The sequence below is a fragment of the Aythya marila genome, assembly GCF_965140915.1.
Source record: "Aythya marila genome assembly, chromosome: 3".
NCBI classification, from domain to species: domain Eukaryota; kingdom Metazoa; phylum Chordata; class Aves; order Anseriformes; family Anatidae; genus Aythya; species Aythya marila.
In genome coordinates this window covers 22,478,456-22,500,823 of record NC_139044.1, presented here as the reverse complement: position 1 = coordinate 22,500,823, position 22,368 = coordinate 22,478,456, and the positions used below count along the sequence as shown (strand labels likewise).

Here is a 22,368-nt window from a genome sequence, read left to right as displayed (position 1 = left end):
TGAAAATTGTAGATGACTAGATCCAATATGTATTGAAACCACTGACACTATATACAGTAAATTCAGTGGGTATTAGAGCAAGTGCTATGTACACACAAAAAAACATAATAGAATAAAATGAATCTTTAATACAAATTCTTACCTTTTAGCTTGCTCATCTGCATATTTAAAAGGATAATTTGCAAGCGTTGCTTTGTACCCTGTGTTTTTCACCATATTGTTCCATGTAACCAGTCTCTGTCCTATTGCTGTCCCTCTTGGTTCAAAACCCTAAGAAAGAGTATTATAAAATTCCATTAATACTTTTCATTGTTTAGCTCAAACAGGAAAGTGGAAACATGACCAAAGTGATGCATAATTTTCATTATGAAGCATAGTTACTCTGGGAATCTGCTCTAAATGTAAAATGCTTTATGACAGGCCAGTTTGACACAATAATGACCAACTATATAAACTGACAAGGGATTACAAATTCTTGCACATATTACTTACCTCCCCAAGAAATGGTGATTATTTAGTCTACTAAATGTTCAACTTACTTTTCAGAGTAAGGGTATTCTGTAATGTCCTCTTCTGTATCTTAATTACAACTCTTTACTGATTTTTATGATCTTTATCATCTTGTTTTTAGATGGTATTTACGATTAAAAACTTTCAAATATACATATTTCCCTAAAAACTACGCAGGTCTTCCATTTCAAAAGTGACTTTGAAATATAATTAGAATAACTTGACTGTTTTCAGAAAACAGCCATTCCATATGGATATGTACAGATACATGCTACTAAAATACAACTAACAATAAATTACAGGAGTAGTATAATCATATTTGAGGATGGAAAAAAATGTATTTTTTCCATAAAGCTACTCATGGGTAAAATAGCTGAAGAAAAATAAGAAATGAGCACAGTATTTAACAGAATCTGATATAGATTACTTTCAGTCTTTCAATATGGATATCATTTCATCCCCAGAAGGCACTTAGAATACCCTTTCCTTTAATGGATTCTGGCCCTCGCTCCTTGAAACTTGATTTAGAACGTATGGTCTGTGTTGTACTGTGCTGTACATCTAAAACTGGGATGAATTTACATTATTCAATGTACAGCAGTTCTGTTGTGAGGCACATGAGATTCAAATGACAACATGCAGAACTAACTGAAACTCATGGATAACACACACTGATGGCAACTGCATCTTTGTTATCACTCTTTGTTACCAATGTCAAAATCTAATACTTTTAATATTATTTAGGCTCTTTAACATTTAATTTCTTTCAGGGATCTATTAGACAAAGCTTGATTTTGCAAGCTTACTGCTGATGGAAACTCAATGGAAATTGGTTCCCAACAAGATTCAAAGTACAGGGAATCTTTTCAGGCACATTAAGTGTCAGGGGAATATATCAGTTGCTGTACTTGCATCCACTGTTTACCGCTAATATTGAAATAACATCAAGCCAAAAATACTTACTGGACAGTACAAGTGACTACTATTCGCTTACCAGCAACGGATCAGAGAAATCTGGAAGATCTGGAACTAATATTCCAACCAGTGCACACACCACTATTAACACAGTACACATGCCCAGGACCACCACGGGCCAGTCAGCTATCAGCGCAGCATAGCTATATGGAGAGAAGCAGAGAAAAATATGTTACATAAAAGAAAGTCATGCACAAACAAACCTCCTCCCTCCTGAAGCACTCTACTCATATATAAAAAAGCTCTTCACATCAGACCCAGGAAATGCAGTCTTTATCTTAGATTTTATTTATACTGCTACAGAGGTGATTAATTATGGGCTACTGAAATAGATATTTCTGTTGTTCAGTACCCGTTAGGAATTTAAACTGCCATAGGAATCATTTATGTAACATTTTTATATTAAAAATGAAAACCAAACATATGTGAAATGAAACCTCTAAGTCTAAATACAAATTTTTGAGATTAGTATTTCTTCCTTAGCATTACACTTAATTTCTGGCATGGATATTATCCTTGTTCGGGACCACTAGAAAATGAATGTTTTGTTTAAAAACTCAGGATAGAAAACATCAATTTCTTCTTTGAAAGTTTAAGCTTTTTTAAGAAAAAATATCAGAGGAAAAACAGATTTTTAAGCAGAATGCAAAAGAAAACATTTCCTCTATATTTAAAACTACCATTTAAAAAACTATACTCAAAACCTATATTCTAACTATCCATGAAATCTGTTTTAAATTCAAAGATGAAAGGGAGTTGCAACATGACACAAGCTAATCAGCATTAATGTTTTAGTCTTCTAGAATAACATGTACCCTTGGACTTTAACTCCCAGTACGTTCTCAACTTTGAGAGTGCAACGGTTTTACAACCAAATCTAATTTTCATTATTTTTGGAAGATATTTTTATTTCTGTTAAGTTGACAAAAGGTATCAGGAAAGAAAACAAAACCCAGAAACCTTAATTCCTTAACATTTTTTCTTCAAGTGAAGAGTTGAACTCATACAGCTTATATTTCAAGAGTAACATTGTCTAATCTGGGGATCAAAGCGTACTGAGAGTCCCACAAAGTTTAAAAGGCATTTAAAAAAAGAATTGTAGGCTATGAATCATTCTGCACTGATTGTCTCTGTACACACTAAATATTGATCAAGAAGATTTATACCCCATTTCCTCCTCAACTTGGCTGCAATGTAACATGAAAGCAAGTTTATAGCACAGCTAGATTATTCTACCACCTACTATTATTACATTACTATCTTAAAAGATTGTTTCTTTTTCAGTTTTAGGCCAACCCTAATCACAATTTGATCATCTGCTCTAGAGAAATTTTCCATCCCACTCCTAAGATGGGATGTAATGGCCAGCTCCTCACTCCAGCAAAAGCTTCCCATTTTTCTAAGTGTATCAACAGCAGCGAGCAAGCTCATTGCTGACTTTCTGTAGCATGTGGAAGTCAGTATGCTGCAGGGGTCTAAAGCACAGCTTTAAGGAGCAAGGGAGTCCAAAGCACTGGGTGTATCCCAATATCCCATTTGGTAAATGTGAAATAATTCTTACATTCTCACACAAGAGGTTAATTAGCAAAAGCTTGAAAAGCAATCCGAAGCATTAGTTTTTATTAAAGTGAATCACAAGGGGGCAGCTTGCCAAATGAGCAATTGTACAAAGTAGGAGTGAAGGGAAGTAAATGACCTAATAGAATTTTCCTATTTATAGGATTAAATGTTTTCATAAACACCAAGTGCTAGACTGACTAGTTATTACAGACATTTGTTCTGAAGTCATAAAATTCTACCTAATTTATTTCTATTTTCCTGTTCACCGGAGCCAGATACCCCTCTGTCATGTTGTTTCTGTGCTTTCACTGTCACCTGAGCAGCCCTTCAGACACTAGCAAAAGAAAATGTGTCCTAGGTGAATTGTTTAGCAAGTTAATAAGTCACATACAGAAGACAGCAAGTGTTTGCTTACGCTTGTACAACTGTCCTGCTTCTGACAACATGCACTGAAATTCAGATAAACTAAGCTGACCTGAGATGGAACATTAAAAAAGTCCTAACCATGCTACATTTTAATTTTATCTGAACATAATTCGATGCCACTGAGGGCTCTGGTTCTAACCAAGATGCCTACAGGCAGCCCAGATGTTGTCTCCCTCTGAGTGGCTAAACACATGGCAGTTCCTTTAGCTTTCACCCATTAAAAAGCCAGAAAATTAGTCTAATTACAGCAAAGCCAATGCCCTGAATTAGATTCTGTGTCTGATAATTTTCAAATCCAAGAGAAAAATCTCTTCCAAATCTATTCCTCAGTTAAGGCATCACTCCTATTCAGAAGGCACATCCTTAGTGCCACGCATGTACCTTAGCACTTTGCCATATCGCGGTAACGCCTCATGCTTTTTGATGCCTAATTAAAAATACTCTTGCAAAATGAACCAGGCATATTATGACATTACTACACTAGATTTTTTTTTTTCTCCTCCAAAGTATTCAAGCACTACATGATGAATTCTTTGTATCTATGATGTTGACTGAAATCTTTCAGACCACTCATTCACTGCTTTCCATCTAGTTGTTAGAATGGTTGTAAATATGTGCAGTTTCCACTAATTTCTTTCCTCCTGATATTTCACACACATGACAAAGTATTTCTTCTTCATGTTTTAAACAAATACAAATGCTCAGGAGATTCAATACGTAATTCAGTCTAGGCTAATTTCACCATTTTGGCACCACTAAAGACTAGTTTCAAGCACTCTACCCCAAGGTGATCTAGACTCCTGGCATTTTCTTAGAAAGTAGGAAAAAAATAAAAAGCATTTTGCTTTCCCTTCCATTTTAAGCAAAAGCATAAAACTTGGATAGTGTCAAGCTTTTCTGTTCAGCACTTATATGCAGACATACTCAGTTTAAACCACTGCTCAGTCTCACATAGAGAGACAGAAACATATCACATACAAATTCAATACAAATAATCACGAGCAATGGCTGTTTGTGTGACTGCACTCGTATTACCACAGATTTATGCAACTCACACTAGATAGTCAGTGAACAAGCCTGTTTTTTACTGAAGATAAATTCTACAGGTGGATTATGTTTTTAACGTATGTTCACTTGCAATGATTTCTTGTTGCTATTACTGATACATGAACAGTTTAGGTGAGTTGCTCTACTATTTTCTAAGATCCCGCCATTCCTCAGAGAACATGCTGTCCAAACCCAGCATTCTTGATCGTGTGGGTTTTCTGCTTTGGTTTTAGGAAGCAGTGAAGATCACTACGATGAAATTATCTGAACTCTTCTGTCAGGTTATCATTCTCGCTGACACAACCAAGCTACTTCTCAGAATAACCCTTCATCGGAACAGTAATAAGCCACAGGGTTTTTAAGCTTCTGCTGACAGTGTACATGTATAGAACAAGAATGGCATTGACTGTAGTAAAAATTACAATAAGATATTTGCCAGAAAAGCAGTCTGCATAATTTTCAAATTCTGGCCTGGCATATTGTCTCTAAAAGCCTCTCCCAAAGAAGCTATTTATGGAAAGCCTACTTAGGCCACTTTCTGTGGTCTATTCTCTTCCTGCTCCAACCGGATCCACAGCTGTTTGATTACAGATGTCAAGGGGCATGTCCCTGGCTACACCTTTCCATGTTTATGTAGGGACCCGTTGAAGACCAGTTCTCCTAAATGCTTCAGAAATCCACTACCCACTGTGTGAAGAAATACTTTCAATATAAATGTTTTTAATTTGATGGCCTACTATTTTTCTCAAATGTACCTCATTCTTGCATGGGGAACAACAACTTTATGATCACTTTCTGTCTTTATGATTCTGTAAATGTCTCAAGTGATGGTATTATACCTTACCTTTTTGGTAACTTGAATGGTCTGGCTGGCCTGGAAAAGGAGGAAAAAAGAGTAATTGAAAATATATGAAATATATGTGCAAATGCCAATTTGGTTAATTTTTCTCATACATGGATAAGCAACTAAATGATAAAAATCAGCTGTTTCAGAATATGAATTATTTTAGAAGGCATACAATCATACTCAATTGAGCCTTTGCAAACATGTAATTCAGAGAATAATTATAGCTACAAAGACAGCTGGGTTTTCAAAAGTGGAATTTTATGCAGCTGATTTTTGGGATTACTATTTAAGAGGCTGTTCCAGTTTTCAACAAAAGACCAAATAAATGAGATAAAAATTCAGTACCATTAAAAATCATGAGAAAGTTTGCATATGATGGGAAAGGACAACCAAAACACCATGTTCTGACACTGCAATTCATGGACCTTCTTAATTGTCCTTCATAATTCCATTACAGAAAATGATTTTGGCCAGAATTTTTGTCTTACCATAATACAGAGAATAGCATGACAAAAAGTACCTATATAAGATAACTTTTCTATGCATGTTTCTGTTTTTATTAAAAATGTAATATAAACAACTTGATGAGGAGACTGCAAACCCAAATGCAAATTATTCATACTCGCACCTATTCAGTGAACACTTCATTTTGTCAGCTATTGATCAGCAAGTCCAGCACATGTTTCACTTTTAAAAATTCCCATGAAGTCCTTTCAAGATTTTCCTGTCTATGAACATGACATACAATCACTCTGAAAATGTAACCATGCTATAGCCTGATTTAGTTATGAACTTGCTTTATCGTCATGACCATATTTAATACTATTTCTTTAAAAAGTATAGAGAACAATTTAAGAAACAGCTGCTTGCATAAAATAGGGCACTTGGTACTTCTGCACTGTGGTCTCCAAAAGAGTGAAGATTTGCATATTTTCATACCACTGGATTAATAGCTCAAACTTTGGATCCTCCAAAGGTTTTCACACAAGTTTAAAGCTGAATTCAGTGCTCAAAATTTGCCATCATGTGAGGAATAAGATTTGTCACATTGGGTTGAAATTGTAGTCCAGGGGAATAAACATTCTGACATAAGCACTCTGAGGTAGCTACTACCATGCCTGTGCTAGGTGACAGTACTGCTTAGGCTATTTCTAATTCAGAGCAACTATAAGGGTCAAGGGGAAATAATTCATATAAAACTGAGCCTCCAACTCTACACTCTGTTACAGCAAATAAGAAGTATATGATCATGCAAAACAGCTCCTAACACAGCAGGAGGTCACTTCAGACATACATTCAAAGTGTTGCAAAATAACATGATAGCAAAAGGTATGATGAAAATATAATTGAAAAAGTAATATAAATTCTGCAATTCATGTTATCCTTTTCTTCAGCAGAGACGATGGAAGAAAAAGTTAAACTAGCAAAGGTAACACTGATGTTAAGCCCTCTTTTATTCTATATCCTCATTCATTGTATATCTCAGGCAATATAGCACAAATACAACTGTGATGTAACATTTCATCAAGATCCTGGCCTGTATCAGGAATGGTGCAGCCAGCAGGAGCAGGGAGGTGATCGTCCCCCTGCACTCTGCTCTGGTGAGGCTGCACCTCGAGCACTGTGTTCAGTTTTGGGCCCCTCACTACAAGAAGGACATCGAGGCCCTGGAGCGTGTCCAGAGCAGGGCTATGAAGCTGGTGAAGGGCCTGGAACACAAGGCCTGTGAGGAGTGGCTGGGGGAACTGGGGGTGTTTGCTCTGGAGAAGAGGAGGCTCAGGGGAGATCTCATTGCTCTCTGCAACTGCCTGAAAGGAAGCTGTGGGGAACTGGGGGCAGGCCTCTTCTCACAGGTAACTAACGGTAGGACTTGAGGCCATTCGCTCTAGTTGTGCCAGGGGAGGTTCAGGTTGGCAATGAGGAGACATTTCTCCTCAGAAAGAGCAGTCAGGCACTGGGACGGGTTGCCCAGGGAGGTGGTGGAGTCACTGCCCCTGGAGGTCTTCAAGGAAAGGTTGGACGTGGTGCTTAGGGACATGGTTTAGTGGGTGATAGAGGTGGTAGGAGGATGGTTGGACCAGATGGTCTTGAAGGTCTTTTCCAACCTTAATGATTCTATGATTACATATATATATATGTAATATATATGATTATATATATATATACACTACATATATATGTAGTATATATGATTACATATATATATACACACACACATATATATATGTATGTATACACATATATATATGTATGACATATATATATACATATATATATATATGTATTTCCTCGAGAAAATTTAACTTTGATAAGAAATAAGAATTAAAACAACAACAACAGATTTCTACCAGTTCTAACCCACTGCTGTCTGGAATTGCTCCAACCTGCCAAGTAGTGGAGATGCTAAATGGAACACGAACGTAGGGAGCAGAGTAATACAAATTGCTCCTAGCAGCCACGAGGAAGCTGGAGAAAGGGATAAGGAAAGCAGAATACACAATTTGCAGTTATAGTAACTCAGTTTGAGGAAGTGTATGGACAAGAATTTTCTCTTAAGTTTAGCCACAGAAATTAAGGCTAAATTTATGAAGTATCACCAACCCTTAGTTTGTAGTCCGACATGCACTAATCTGTATTTCAGAGATACTGAACACACTAATTCTAACAACTAATACCAAAAAATTTTCTGGTTCTCCTGGTGCCAGGAGAAGAACAGCTTACTTGTCAGAAACCAAAATTCACAGAAGCCCAAACAAACTGATTTCTGAAATGATTTTGCAACAGTAAGTTGCCTGAGGCTGAAAGAGAAGCTGTGGCAGGCTTAGGAGGCTTCTCATCATCCTAACTAAACCTTTAACCACAAAACAAACTTTTTTCAACAGAAGCTAGACCGGACAAAAAGAAAGTAGGTATTGGGGTTGGAAACCACTAAACCTGAACCTTGAGGGAGTTGTAATGGGACTCTATATGAAGAGAAATGCTTAAACAGGGAAACCTTTCACGGACAAATTCAGCACCAATGAAGAACATTAACTGAGTCTGTGCTTCCACGCCTGCACGGAAAGGGATAAAACGACAGAGTCAGAAAACAGATTTTTGTAATTACAAGATATGCTTTTTGGGTTTCCAGATTAGAGGGGAACATATCCACACATTTACTGTTAATACAGTGACCCAAAGATGAATTTCTACATTTTATTTTTTAAGATCTGCATTTCCACATATGCTCAGTTACTTGTGAAAGCAAGTCTCTTTCTCATCTGTGCCGTAATGGAGTTCACCACAAGCAACAATACCATGCAATTATTTAGCACAAAAAACAGTCAAGCAAGGACCACAACTACAGCACTAGTGGCCATAATTCAGGTCTCTACTGACGTGTATAGAAGTGCGTATAGCAATTCCAGTTTATATGGACAGATAAAATTGCCTTCTGTATGCTTGGACTCTGTCAATTTTAGTGCCGCTTTTCCAACAAAGTTAATCTACAAGGCTGAAAAAAACAGCAGGTTCTTTAGTTGATTATTAACTCCCACAGAGGGAATGTTTTCCTCTGCACAGGCTGTAACACCGCTCTCCACATCACCTCACACTATGCTGTATGATTGTTCAGTGGTCTGCATGAGCCTGTAAAGGGTTATCTGGTTCATCCAGAGAGCTGTGTCCACATCACGACACAATCCCCCAGATCTGAGGGTTTGCTCAGACTGGGAGGTACAGAACAGCCACAGAACCATCTGAGCTCCTAAAAAAGCTGGTGAGATAAAATTTAGTTGGGAAGGACCAACATGTTTAGTTGGGAAGGATCCTGCTGTGGGGATGATGCAGGCACCTTCTCAACGTATCTTTGTGTGTATTCTCTTTTTCCACTGTTCTCCCAGTATCCCTTCTGCATGCAAAATCTTAGTAAACATGCACATCTTAAATCTTCATCCAACTTTATCCCCCATTTTAATTATGTCTCTGTAACTATACGGCAAAACAAGTTTTCTCAACAGAATCTAAAATTTGTTTTAGATAGGACTTCCAAAATTAACTTTGGCTGATTTGATTTACATAAAAAGAGTAAAAACACCAACATAACTGTTTCCTATCCTCTCTTTTTCCCATCAAAACTAAACTACATTTCCCTCTGTTTCCTCCACCTGCAAAATGTATTCAGTGCTGAACAAACGATGATGATTAAGTTCTTCAAAGTTAGGGAGGGTTAAAGGTCACACCTGCTATCAAACTGTTTTGTTTCGAAAAGCGTGCATTAAAAAAACCTGTGTGTACCGGAGTGAATTCCAGCAGTGTAACCAATCCCTTGCAGCTGTTGTGATGACTCTATTGTATCAGTCAATAAGAAAAGTTATCCCTGAAAACTATGCACAAAAATTCTTTAGTTATGCTCTAAAATACAGAAATGCATGGTAAAACCAGATCTTTCCCACTTAATTAAAGCTGCTGTGTCTAATTTTTGAAGTATTATACTTCCACTTAGTTTAAATAACACCCCCAAGCTCTAAAAAAAGTCTAGACAAAAAAAAATAATAAAATAAACAAGAACAGCAACAAAAAAATCAGTTTTCATGAGAAAGAAATGGTGAATTCCATAACTGTATTGGGACAAAAGCCAAGCTGATGTTTGTATTGAATTACCCTTGTAGTTCTCACAAGTTTGGTACCAGAAAGTGACAATTGCATTGGTTTATGACATGACTAGCAGAACAAAGGTATTACATAAATTACACTCACTGATTAAAATCCAGTATAAGCTATGCCAAGGGGAAATAAAAGGATGAGCGATATTCTACTACCATTACTGCAAACCTCATCTCTACTCAACTGACGCTTTGCTTTAAGCTTTTCTTTTCTAATGGCTAGTTTAGCTTGAGCATCACACAACTAGGAAGTACAAAATGAAAAGATAAATAGATTCGCTAAAAAGCTCCTAAGTTCTTCAACATGAAACTGATTTGGTTGACCAGCATCCTTCTGTGCGAGATGGTGAAAAGGAGTGGTGTTTTTAAAAAGTGTTGCTATAATATTAGACTGCTTATTAGGCAAGCATTACTGTCTAAAAGCAATGTGTCATGAGTGTGTTCCTTCAGCATGGAACTTCTCCAAATGAATTTAACACTTAATAAAATTGTGGATGCCTTATTGTTTACGTAGTGCATTTGTTTTGCTTGTCTAGTAAGATTCAGAGGAATACAAACCTGGATGTAACAGATGACAGTACAATTACCTAGATATTCCAAGTCATTCTTTTTGCAGCCTTCCCTCAACAAATCTCAATTGTGAAAAAACTATCAATTAAAGTAACCACTTTCACCTCACACCAAAAAGAAGCAATGCCAGCTGCTTCACGAGTGGATGCAAGAAAAGCTGCAGGAAGTAGCTATGACAGAAAATTACAAAAACAGACTATGTTTTGAAGCATACTTTGATGAGAGCTTTTTACCTACTGTGGAGTAAGCAACATGTAAAAATGCATTGGTGGCTATCAGTAAACTAAAAGGTAGAAAAAGATACAATTTTTGACCACAAGCATTCCTGCCTACTTGTTTTAAGTGTATTAACTTGTTTATATAGTAACTTGTTTTATCAAGTCAGTTAAAGAGGGTCGATACATTTCAAAACATGCTTTTGTACTAACTTGGCTAAACAGGGTACTCCTAAATCACATTAAATCCCTATTATAATTCTGGATAAAGCCCTGGTTAAATATTTGGCTTCTGAGTTATTTCATGACACTTACACACAATTAATTTCTGTTACACTGTGTGCAGATAGAAACTGAAGCTCAGATGTAGAGGGACTTTTCCCCTTTGTTCCTTGGAGGAACCACGAATGAGTCAGACTAAGCTGAAATGAATGCCTGTCGGGCTACCACCCCAGATACGAAGCAGCACAAAGGCACCGACTGGGACTGTTGCACCCTGTTCTAAGGTATAAGGCAACAACTACAAGAACCATAGATACACCTAAAAGAACCATAGATAAACCTGAAACTGCCAGGGCAGCTGCTTCCTGTGTAAGAGAAGCAGGAGAACTTCCAGCCTTGGCTAAAAGGCGCTGTTGTACAGAACCACACAACAGCTGAAGCTGGAAGGAGCCTCTGGAGGTCCAACCCTCCCTGCCCAAGCAGGGACACCCAGAGCAGGTTGCCCAAGACCACGTCCAGGTGGCATTTGACTATCTCCAGGAAGACTCCGCAGTCTCTCTGGGCAACCTGTGCCAGTGCTCCATCACCTGCACTGCAAAGAAGTGATTCCTGATGTTTATGTGGTTGCTGCTGGTACAGGCATTTCTTGATGACACACTGCTCTTCTTCATCCTGTTACCTGCCATCAAGCAGTTCATTGCTGACTTTCAGATGGATGGGCAATAAGCATCTCAAAAAGATAAACACCGGTATTTGCAGCCACTTTTCCTACTTCCCTGCGGAAACTGGTCTCAGATGAAAAAGTACCAACTGCTGAAAAATGCAGCGCATCCAGCAGAGATCCACACTCAGCTGCTTTTAAATTACAAACAGCAACAGTGGACCATAATTTCAGGGCTCAAATGTGTGTCCAAGTGTAGCACACAAATGGTCTCTGACAGAAACTTGGCAGATGAGGAAAAGCCCAGTTTTCTAAATGAGAAAACTAACAGGTCAGATTGCCAGCCTTTGTCATTTTGGCTCTGAGCTCCATAAAGTATTGAAAATAAAAGCTTAGCTTGCAGCTATTTATCATAGAAGCGACTGAAGAAATTGTCACAGGGATGCAAAGTGATCCCCAATGGTACTGCAGAGAGCAGAGCCGCAGGGGCAATCACAACTGCTCTAGTAAAATGGGATCCGGAGCAAATGCAGCAGATCTGTAAGAACTTACCTTCTGGCAGCATGGACGAACACCGAAAGTTTGCTTAGTCTTAATTCTGCTTTCCTCATGCAGCTATTCTTAAAAGGCTTGCATTGTTTTTCTCAGTACAAATAACATCATGTCCATAAAAACACATAGCGTATTTGTGAAGTAGTGTACAGGACACGAATCGGACCTTCGTTTTGAAGCACCATGTATATACCACAGGTGTCTAAACACAGTGTAACAAAAAAATCATTAAAAAATAATTTCATCTTGTATTTCATTTAAAGAGGAGTCCAAAATGTTAAATTAACTGTGCTTACTGAAAAAAAAAATAGTATCAAGAAATTATCTGTGGAAAAAAAAATATGAATTTCAGTTAAATAGAAAAAAAAAAATAGAGCGGAGAAATTAGACTTTTCTTCTAGCAAGCAACTCAAGAAGTTGAAGAAGCTTTAGTTTACTGAACTTAAATCATTCCTGGCTGATCTGGAAGAAACTGAAGATTTCAGGCATTTCATCTAAGCACAAAACATACTTTTCAACAACAAAAACAAATCATTTGCGTAGGGGCCAAGAATTATGAGGTGTTTAACCTCAATGCTTTGCTTTGCTGGAGGGACACTATTCCATTTGTTTGTAGCTCTGGTTACAAGAAGTGATAAAACAGCCTTTTGTCATTATTACACTCAAGAATAAGCTAAATCCCTGCAGGACAGAACGAGATACGCATCATGGTGTACAAGCTCCATTAGAACATACAATACAAAGCAAATTCCTACAAAGGAAGAAAATCCTACAGTTTTTAAGATGCTCTTGACCCATGAGAACAATTTCAATTGCTCTAAAGTATTGAGCTAGCTTTCGCCACTTTGTGAGGTAACAACACCTACCTGCTTTATCATTTTGTCAGTCAGTGCAACCACTTAAACAACAAATGCAACTGCTTAAGTTGCCAAAAAACTTTCTGTAAGCCTCCAAATTAAGTTTTTTACTATGATGTGCAGTTTTCCCCAACTTTAATCATGAACTTTCTCTAGATATTCTTTAAACACGTAGTATTTATTGTCTTTGCATGTAGTTAGCTTTACTTATTTACATCTGTAAAGGAAACAGGACAAGCCACAGCAGAGGGATGCTGTTAAGATGGAACTCTTTTTTTTGATGGACTATTGGTTTTCACATCTTATCGAAAGTGAGAAAAATGCAAAGAATTTTCTTGTTCTTTCCCACATAAACTATCAATAAAAACCCATAAGGATTTAATTTTATCTCTAGATTATCAGGGAGAGATGATCAGAAACTAACTGCTATTTCATCCCATCAAAAAGCGTAAACTCCCAGTGTTGCATCTTTGCTTAACCTTATACTTACGAATTATGTCTGCTAAAACTTTATTCTTATAAATTATTATAAATTATATAAATTATAAGTTTTTATTCTTATAATTTTACTTTAAATAAATAAATTTAAAATGTAAAATTATTTAAAATAAATATAAATTTAAAATTTATTTTTATAAATTCTTATGAAATATTCTTATGCATAAATTTAAGCAAAATGGAAGACGTAGAAGAAACCAAAAATCCATAAGCTGTCAATTCACATTTTTATAGTTGAGGTATCAAATTTTGTAAAGGTTTTGTCTCATCTTCTTGTATTCTTACATACCTCTTCAGTCCCAAATGAGGATATGTTCTATGTTTACAGAAGTATGAGCAAATAACGTTGCCTTTCTGAAAGGAAAACAACTATGAAGGAAGGTGTTACCAATAATAAAATCATTGTCCACATGATTCTTAAACTGAATCATAAAATGGTTTGTGTTGGAAGGGACCTTAAAGATCATCTAGTTCCAATTTGCCTGCCATGGACAGGGATACCTAACACTAGATCAGTTTGCTCAAAGCCCCATCCAACCTGGCCTTGAGCACCTCCAGGGATGGGGATTCCACAACTTCTCTAGGCAACTTGTTCCAGTGCCTCACCACCCTCCGAGTGAAGAGTTTCTTCCTAATATCTAATCTAAGTCTAACCTCTTTTAGTTTAAAACCATTACTCCTTGTCCTATCACTTCACTCCCTGAACAAAGGGACCTCTTCAGCTTTCTGGCAGGCCCCCTTTAAGTACTGTAAAGTTGGGATTACCCTGAAACACGTGCAGGACCTTCTGGAATTTCATGAGGTTCACACATGCCCACCTCTCCAGCCTGTGTACGTCCCCCAGGATGGCATCCCTTCCCTCCACCATGTTGACCGCATCACACAGCTTGGTGTCATCCACAAACTTGCTGAGGTTGCACTTGATCCCACTGCCCAGGTCACTGACAAAGATGTTAACGTATGTCCAAACACAGACCCCTGAGGAACACCACTCGTCACTGGTCTCCACTCGGACGTTGAGCTGTTGACTGCAACCCTTTGAGTGCGACCATCCAGCCAATTCCTTACCCACCAAGTAGTTCATCCATCAGATCCACATCTCTCCAATTTAGTGATAAGGATATCACGCAGGGCAATGTCAAATGCTTTGTACAAAATCCAGGTAGATGATGTCAGTTGCTGTTCCCCTATCCACCAATGCTGTAACCCCAGTGTAACCCCAGGCCAAGACACTTGTCCTCCTACGGTAGAGGTACTGATTTAAATTTACCACAAAAGTGCCTGCTCTGCTGGCCTAGAGCATGCACACTGTGCAAAACCAGACTCTTTTAACATCAGTGGCAAAACCCTACATAACTGAGATGGATTTTGCCCACTTTCTGCTTTGAAAACATTATTTAACTTTACGAACCTACTTTCCAGAAGTAAAAGGTAGTTTTGGCATCTCCCAATCACAAGTTTCCAGCTAATGGCAGCATACAACAGATTGCTTTAGTGGGAAAATGCGCTTCTATCAAGTCAATGTACGGAGGAGGTCAATGCAATATTAACATCCTATCTGTATGCGCTTTAATTTGGAAGTTACTTCTTGAGTTAAATATCCCAGTATGATTTATTCTATGCTAAAATTATAATACAATTTTTTAAACATAGAGATGACTTAAAATTGAAATGCTCCTACAAATGTCTTCAAGTTTTGGGGTTCCTGGCTATTTTTTTTCCTTTTCTTTTGGTGCTCCATAGGGACTGAATACATTGCAGGAGCCTGCGTTAACTGAAAACCTATGTCTAAAGGTTCTACAGAACCTCATTTTTGCAATACTGACTTCTGATTGCTTCCCTCTTTCATCTTGAAGAACTGACTAAATATTATCAACTGCAAAGAAAGCTGGCTCTGTTCTTTAATAGAGTCGAGCTTGTTCGCTTGTCTTCAACAGGACGTAAATCATCTTCTCTGTAAGAAAATCTGACAGTCTATGAGGGACCTAAATAACATACACTCTAAAATAATTTTTCTTATACTTTCCTTTCCCTCAAACTCTTCTCCAATGAGTGCAGCCACTTTTGAAGAGTTCTCAGACTACCAAAAAGAAAATTGCCAAACATACTTAAAATAGATTGTCCCAATTCTAAATGGCACTGTTTATATACAATTTAAAGTATATTCTTCTTCAAAACGTTTACTTGAAGCTATATATACATAAATATATATTCCTTTAATTTCTGAAGCACTGAAGGCACGTATAGTACTGCTTGGCAAGTTAAACAAAAGTTCTGAACTATTCAAGACAATAAAAAAGCATAGTAAAATACCACCATGAATCATTATCTGAAAACAAGCCAGCAGCTAATTTGGTGCAGACTAATATTATTTCAAGATCCTTCGCAAGTCTAAAACCATTAGTCTTTTTTCTTTTCTTTGAAATCACAGTGAAATTAATAGATATGTTCAGGGATTTAACTGATGACTAGAGTAGTTTTCAGCAGTTTAACTGGCAAAAATTTCCTTCCTGAGAAATATTCTATTTCAAAGCTGTTTATATTACACTCCCAAGTTGAATGGAGCAGTGCAAGGTCATGGTCACATCTTATATTTCTCTGACAGATGGGAAACTAACGTGACCCAACAAATCACAACATACATACACAAGAGGCTCCATCAGATGATATCAAAGACAATGAGAGAGGTGTACAAGAGCACCTATTTTCATAAAGGTATTTCTCTGCAAAGGCTGAAGCCTGTGTTTTTATAGGCATTAATGATGTTAAGTATATATAAGTTTGACTCTGGAACAGGGAGACTTCAGACTGCTGTATACCGTGCTTCAACTGGTACATGCTTCAGTCTTCCTTCCTGGGCAGCTACAAGAATTTGTGAATCTGTGTGTGTTTTTTTTTGTCTTTTGTTTTGTTGTTTTTACTGCTCAAGAACAACTGATTACTTAAAAGCATGTACATCGATTATTACTTCCTAGGAGATGAAGAACACATTGAAATATCATCAGAGAGGAAGGACAAGTGATTTTAGAATGACCTACAGACAATTACGGAAGCTTACAAAAAGCTTTGAAAAAGTCCACTCCTCATGCAGCACATTTCCTCCCATTCAGGAAAACTGAAAGCTTTCAAGAAACAGGAATACTCAAGTATTTCGTTTCTTTAATGATGTGAAAAATGAGGTAACTGGCTATGTTTAGTTTAGACTTCTGTTCTTCATTGACTATTATCTTGTTTCACACGTGAACCTTATCACAACCCAGTATTAAGTTAACGGTGCATGAGAACAACTACACATGGGCAAAGCACTTCAATGAACTGCCACTGATTTAGCTGTTCTGCTATATTTTTTTCTAAATATAATGTGTACATAAATGGTCAGTTTTAAAAGTTGTCTCAACACACAGACTAGTCCTTTTCAAGAGGAAACACAGCTGATGCTGTTTTTCCAGTCAATTTAATTCAAAAGGAAGGCCTTTTTTTTTTTTTTTGTATGTTTCTCTCACATTATCAGCTAATTACACCTTCTGAAGACTACAGTTCAAAGGCCCAGCAGATTGCTAGTTAAGTACTAGCTACCCTATTGTTCAAGGAAAGGTGAGGGATGCAGGGCACGGGAAATTCATTTTTCAAGCACACCGAACCTGGAGTCGGTAAGTGGCAGGGACTAAAGGTCACAACACTGCCCAGCTGGTACTCAGCTGCACTCGGGGCATAGCACAAGCTTTAGGCATCCTTTTTTGCTGTTGCATTAATGCTTGATTCAAAGCAATGCTTGGTAGACAATTACTAACGCTTAATTAATACTATTAAAAGCCTACAAGAATCCCTTAAACTGCCTAATGAATTTGATTTTAAGTGCACTTATTTTTTTCCCTACAGATGTTATTATTAATGTGGTCTGCCAGTAGATTATAAATTACATTTTTTATTCTCTGCATGTTGTTTTTTGCTTTCAGCTCTGTGCAATACTAACCAAGTTATTTTATGTTTGCAGAACTGACAATGAACAGTAATCATCATGGGAACAGTAAATGAATTAACAAAACCACCATAAACTTCTTAAGTCATTGGTGAACACGGTAACTTAAGGCTAAGGAAAATTGAATAAACTAAGTCAAAATGAGAAAGCACAGCTCGAACTGAAAGCAAAATCCAGATAAAGAATGTATTTGGTCACAGGCAGAGCTCTTCCTGCACATCTGCACAACAGAGAACCTGCAGTCGGACTCAGATTCAGAAAGATGCACCAAATTGCTATACATTCCCTTTCCGTTCATCAACTGTAATAAAATCCAGGTATGCCACTGGGCTGTTAATACTGAGACACAAAAGGGAGCACCTCATTTGTGGTTCACATTTGCCTCCATCCTCTTCATTCTGGGAAACCATGGGATAAAGAATTCCTATTTTACCATGGAATAAAGGAGAACAAAGTCAGAATTGGAGTGTTTCCATGCAACTTACTAACATGCAGGTATTCCCGATCTACAGCATGAATCACGATATTTGTAACATCATGTACCTTGAATGAAACAACAGGAACAGCTTCTGCCTTTCAGCTAAAGAAGGTTGATAAAATGGTTCAGAAACAACCTTCAAAAATCTCACCTAAAAGATTTTTTGTTTTAATATACATATTTAATCTTCCTATGGGAAGGAAGTTAAGCTTTTAATTAATCTACAACACAGTACATGCACACTTATTATACAGAAGACATTAATGCACATTATGCGTATATATAAACATACACATATACATTATGCGTAATGCATAAAAATTAAAACAAAAGAATCCTTGAATGTGTTGAATATAGTAGAAGCTAAGAATTTTCAAAACGGAAAATATTTATCTAGGTGAAAAACATTTTGTTTCAAAATCTCTATGTAGGAGTTCTCATGAACAGTTAATGTTGCTGAAATGAGAGACTATATTCAAAGCTATTATATACGCATGTATACGCATAATCAGCTCTGCGAGCCCTGCAGAATGTACCAGATAACAATTATCCTTTTCCTGGAATCAAGCAGGGAGCTGTTTCATAACAAAGTCTTGTTACTACGATTGGTATTTGGCAAATATTCCCTTGCTTTTTGAGGAAAAAAAGAAAAGAGCTTTTTATTTCTTTCTGGTTCTAATATTTGTGCCAAGTAACTAGAAGCAAAATAGAAAATGGGTAATTCTACCTTCACTTCACAGCCTTTTCATTTTCATAGTGTCCCTTTTTAAATTATCAAAATAAAAGTACTGAAGTGTAGCTGCAGTAATGTTTAAACAGTGTGTGGCACACAACCCTCTGAGATACAGCAGAACTCAGAATCCCAGAGCCTAACATAAATCCGCAATGTCAAAACAGTTCAAAAGAAGGCTTAAATCTAACTGGAAGGAAGACGCGCAAGAAATCTTAAGATACCAACACTTTACCATTTTCCTGACTCTGCAGTACCATGTTTTTGCCTTGCTTGGTCTCGCAAGTGAAATTTTGGAATCCAGCAATTCAGATGTGAATTGCAGCCTGGTTACTTGTGCTGTTCTGCTCACCTCACAGGATTTTGGGTGCTCAAAGAATTTTAGTTCATGAAGACAGGAAATAACATGAGCAGCTCCACTTCTCTCATTCTTTGATGATTCTCCTCATTCTCTGATGGAGGATGAGGAGCAATTCCCAAATATCCCAGTTTTCAATTTTAGCCAAACTAATGATTCTGTAAGGCTTCAAACTGATTTTATTTTCATGTTCTAGCTTGATATGACTATATGGTCAGGGAGAGACCATTCCATGTGTCCTTTCATCCTGGTCTTTTTAAAAGAGATTATTCAGATGTTTCACAGAGCAGTTTTCTTTACTTATCTGCTTTAGTCAAAAGCATTAACATTATAGTCCTGAAATATAAATAATGGTAGATGATATAAAGCAGGTCTACTCTAAGAAAAGAGAACTTGTGTGAATTTATGGGTCCAATACTGCAGAACTGCAAGCAGTACATGCCCTGGCAGACTGGAGCCATTTCCTTATCACCACTTCTTGCAGCTCCGTGACCTCTTCTCCCTTACCTTTTGTCTCTGAGTTCATAGATTCAAGTTTTCTAAATTGTATCGCAAAACACAATTCCAAAAGAGTTATCATCAAGATTAGTAAGGATACAGTTACTTTTTAATTAGTGTTTTCCCATCAAAAAGTGCACATACAAATCTGAAAGAAGCAATTTAATTGGGTAGCAGACACAACAGCTATAGACAGCATTGTTACCACATGCTTTCCACAAATCTGCGACAACTTACTGAACCATTTCTGCACGTTCTTCCTCTTCTGCCCCTATTTACATGTATACATTCATATATAAATAACAGATTTTGAAAAAGACCAGGAATGCTCAAGAGTTTTCTGGTTATACATTTCTGCAGTGTTTAGATCTGCTGGAATATGGAATTGTTCGTTATTTATTTTATCCTTCTTTCATCCCAATAAACATGCTACTAGGCTGCATGGTTTCACTCTTCCCTAGTGACTCCTAACTCGGTCCTTCCAGTTGTCAAACATCAGTCTTCATGATTTTTCCACTTCTTATGGGTAACAACAGATTAACAGCCTTGCTTGGATCCTCTTTCTTATTTCTACTGCCTACCCGGTGAAGGTTGCTGATAATTACAGAAGCAGATGGAAGCAAAGGAGGGGCAATAACCACCCACCTTCCAGGGCTACACATTTGTTGATACATAAGCACTTTCAGACATAAAGGATTACTTCAACACGAGCCTTTTTAAGGGACATGGTGGAAAAGTCTTCCAGTAGTACCTGAACAGAAGAACTAATCATACCATGTTCCAAACTGGTAAGTTGAGAAACCATTTGTTAGAAAGCAAACCGAGCCCCTTCGACCATTACATTCTGATATGAACAGACAGCTGGAATTTCACAGGGCGTGTTTGTGCTGTCAAGATATTGTGCCTACTAGAAAAGAGGTATGAACATGTTTAAATGCATAGCATCTTAAAAATGTACACAAAATAGCACAAAACTTTGTTCAGTATCTTTCAACCTCAAAAATATCTAAAAATCAGAATCATTATGGCCAACAGTTACCTACTTTACCTGCTTTCATAATAGACTTAGAGTTGTTTGCCACCTTTACATTGTATACCACCAACCACTACAAATGTTTTGTTTAATTTATGTTACAAGCCTTTTTCACCCATCTGAAAAACTACCAGTTGCCTAGACCTTCAAGTTATGGTGCACAGTTGACATTTCTATGTAATTTAGTTTACTCTTCAAAGCTGAACACTACAAAATTCCACATCTAGTCACCTTTAAGAGTGGCATTATTTCAATTTGTCTTCTTTATATACTACAATCCCCAATGATACACCAGACCCACATTCCTTTAACATTAGGTCACTAGCAAATGTTAAGCCTTGGGCTTAAAAACCTGACAAAACCTGTCGTGCTGAAATAATTGGTTACCTGCCCGGAGCTGTAAGCATTAGTGATATAGTTTGCAGAAAGCATTCACCCCCCTCTATCAAATCACACCCCCCAAACCTAAAACTTTAACAATACTTGAATGCATATTTTTAAATTATGAAGGACCAAAATGAAAGCTAGTTTGACTGCATTCTGAATTTAGTTAATGTATCATATGAGAACCTGCATTTTAAATAACCATGTTAAAACATGCACATATTATAGAACTGGATGATTTCCAGTTAGCCTAGAAAAATTAGGAAAAATGTCTAGAGAAGGAGATGTTGTGCAGATTATAGGCTCAAAATATAATAATATCAGAGTGTGGAACAAATCATTTAAAAATATCTCATGTCCAGTGTTAATCTTCTCTTTAGCACTGCAAAGTAACTACTGATGAACAAGACTGCTGCTTCTTGAGCATAGAGCCATTCCTCTGCAAGGCTGCATCCAGTTGCAATGCCCCCCCCCCCCCTTTTTTTTTTTTTTTTTTAACATCTACCAACATATTTTCATCGACAATGGTCTTATAGCATGATAAACTGGATTCACAATGCAACAGAAGGCTGTAATATTCAGACACACTTTGTAGGCTGTTCAGAGAAAAAAAGTGGTTGGTTCCATGCTAATAACTGATGCATGCATTTTCCATCAGTGTAGATACTGCCAGTTTAAGGCGGTAAAATGTATGTGAAAGTCCAGCTTTCCCAGCATGGCAAGAGACTTGAGTCCAATTTACCATGTTTAGAGCTAAAAACAGGTGACAGCAACTATAGGCTGGGTGGCATTTAGAAGACTGATGAAAATATTTAATTTGCATCTTGCAAGCATCTTCTTGATGACAAGATTCAGTTCTAGAAGGAATTCCAGAAAATAAACAAACTTTTGATAGCGATATGTAGAGTATGCTAGTGCAGATACCTAATAACTACTAACTACAGGTGCTTTAAAGGCCAGATTCTATCCTTATTTTGACTGTTTGACTGCTAACATTAAGACGAACATTTATCAAATGATAAATAACTTATGTACATTTATGTACTAATGTATGTCATGGTAAGGTACTGCAAGATTAAAAAAGCATCTTGGTTCAAGATCCTAATCAGAATAGCTCAAACAAAAACATAGTATTTCTGAAATACTATGGAAATCATTATTCTACCATATCTTAAATAACTTTTCAGTGCTCTTATCTGGAGTAAAAACAGAAACACAGATTCTGCATCAAATTTGTTCCCTTCCTCAAGACCATGGAATACAGATGAAGTTTAACAGACCTGTTTCAGAATGAGAAAAACAGCAAAGTTAGTGCTGCCATTTTG

The 22,368-nt window shown here is 37.1% G+C and overlaps 1 protein-coding gene across 9 annotated transcripts in view; it reads right to left on the bottom strand.

Annotated features, from left to right (window-relative positions):
* Positions 1-22,368, bottom strand: part of DISP1 (dispatched RND transporter family member 1) — a gene marked incomplete at its 3' end in the record, with an annotated part of 87,613 nt that overhangs the window by 10,960 nt on the left and 54,285 nt on the right. For 8 of the 9 annotated variants that reach the window (XM_082755542.1, XM_082755537.1, XM_082755538.1 and 5 more), the window contains 3 exons: positions 5,363-5,392; positions 1,505-1,628; positions 143-270 (listed from right to left, as the gene is read on the bottom strand). In XM_082755542.1, coding sequence (XP_082611668.1) covers positions 143-270; positions 1,505-1,628; positions 5,363-5,392 — 282 coding nt within the window. Of the gene's footprint in view, positions 1-142; positions 271-1,504; positions 1,629-5,362; positions 5,393-12,228; positions 13,671-22,368 lie in introns of those variants that run through there. The other variant, XM_082755543.1, reaches the window with a different exon arrangement.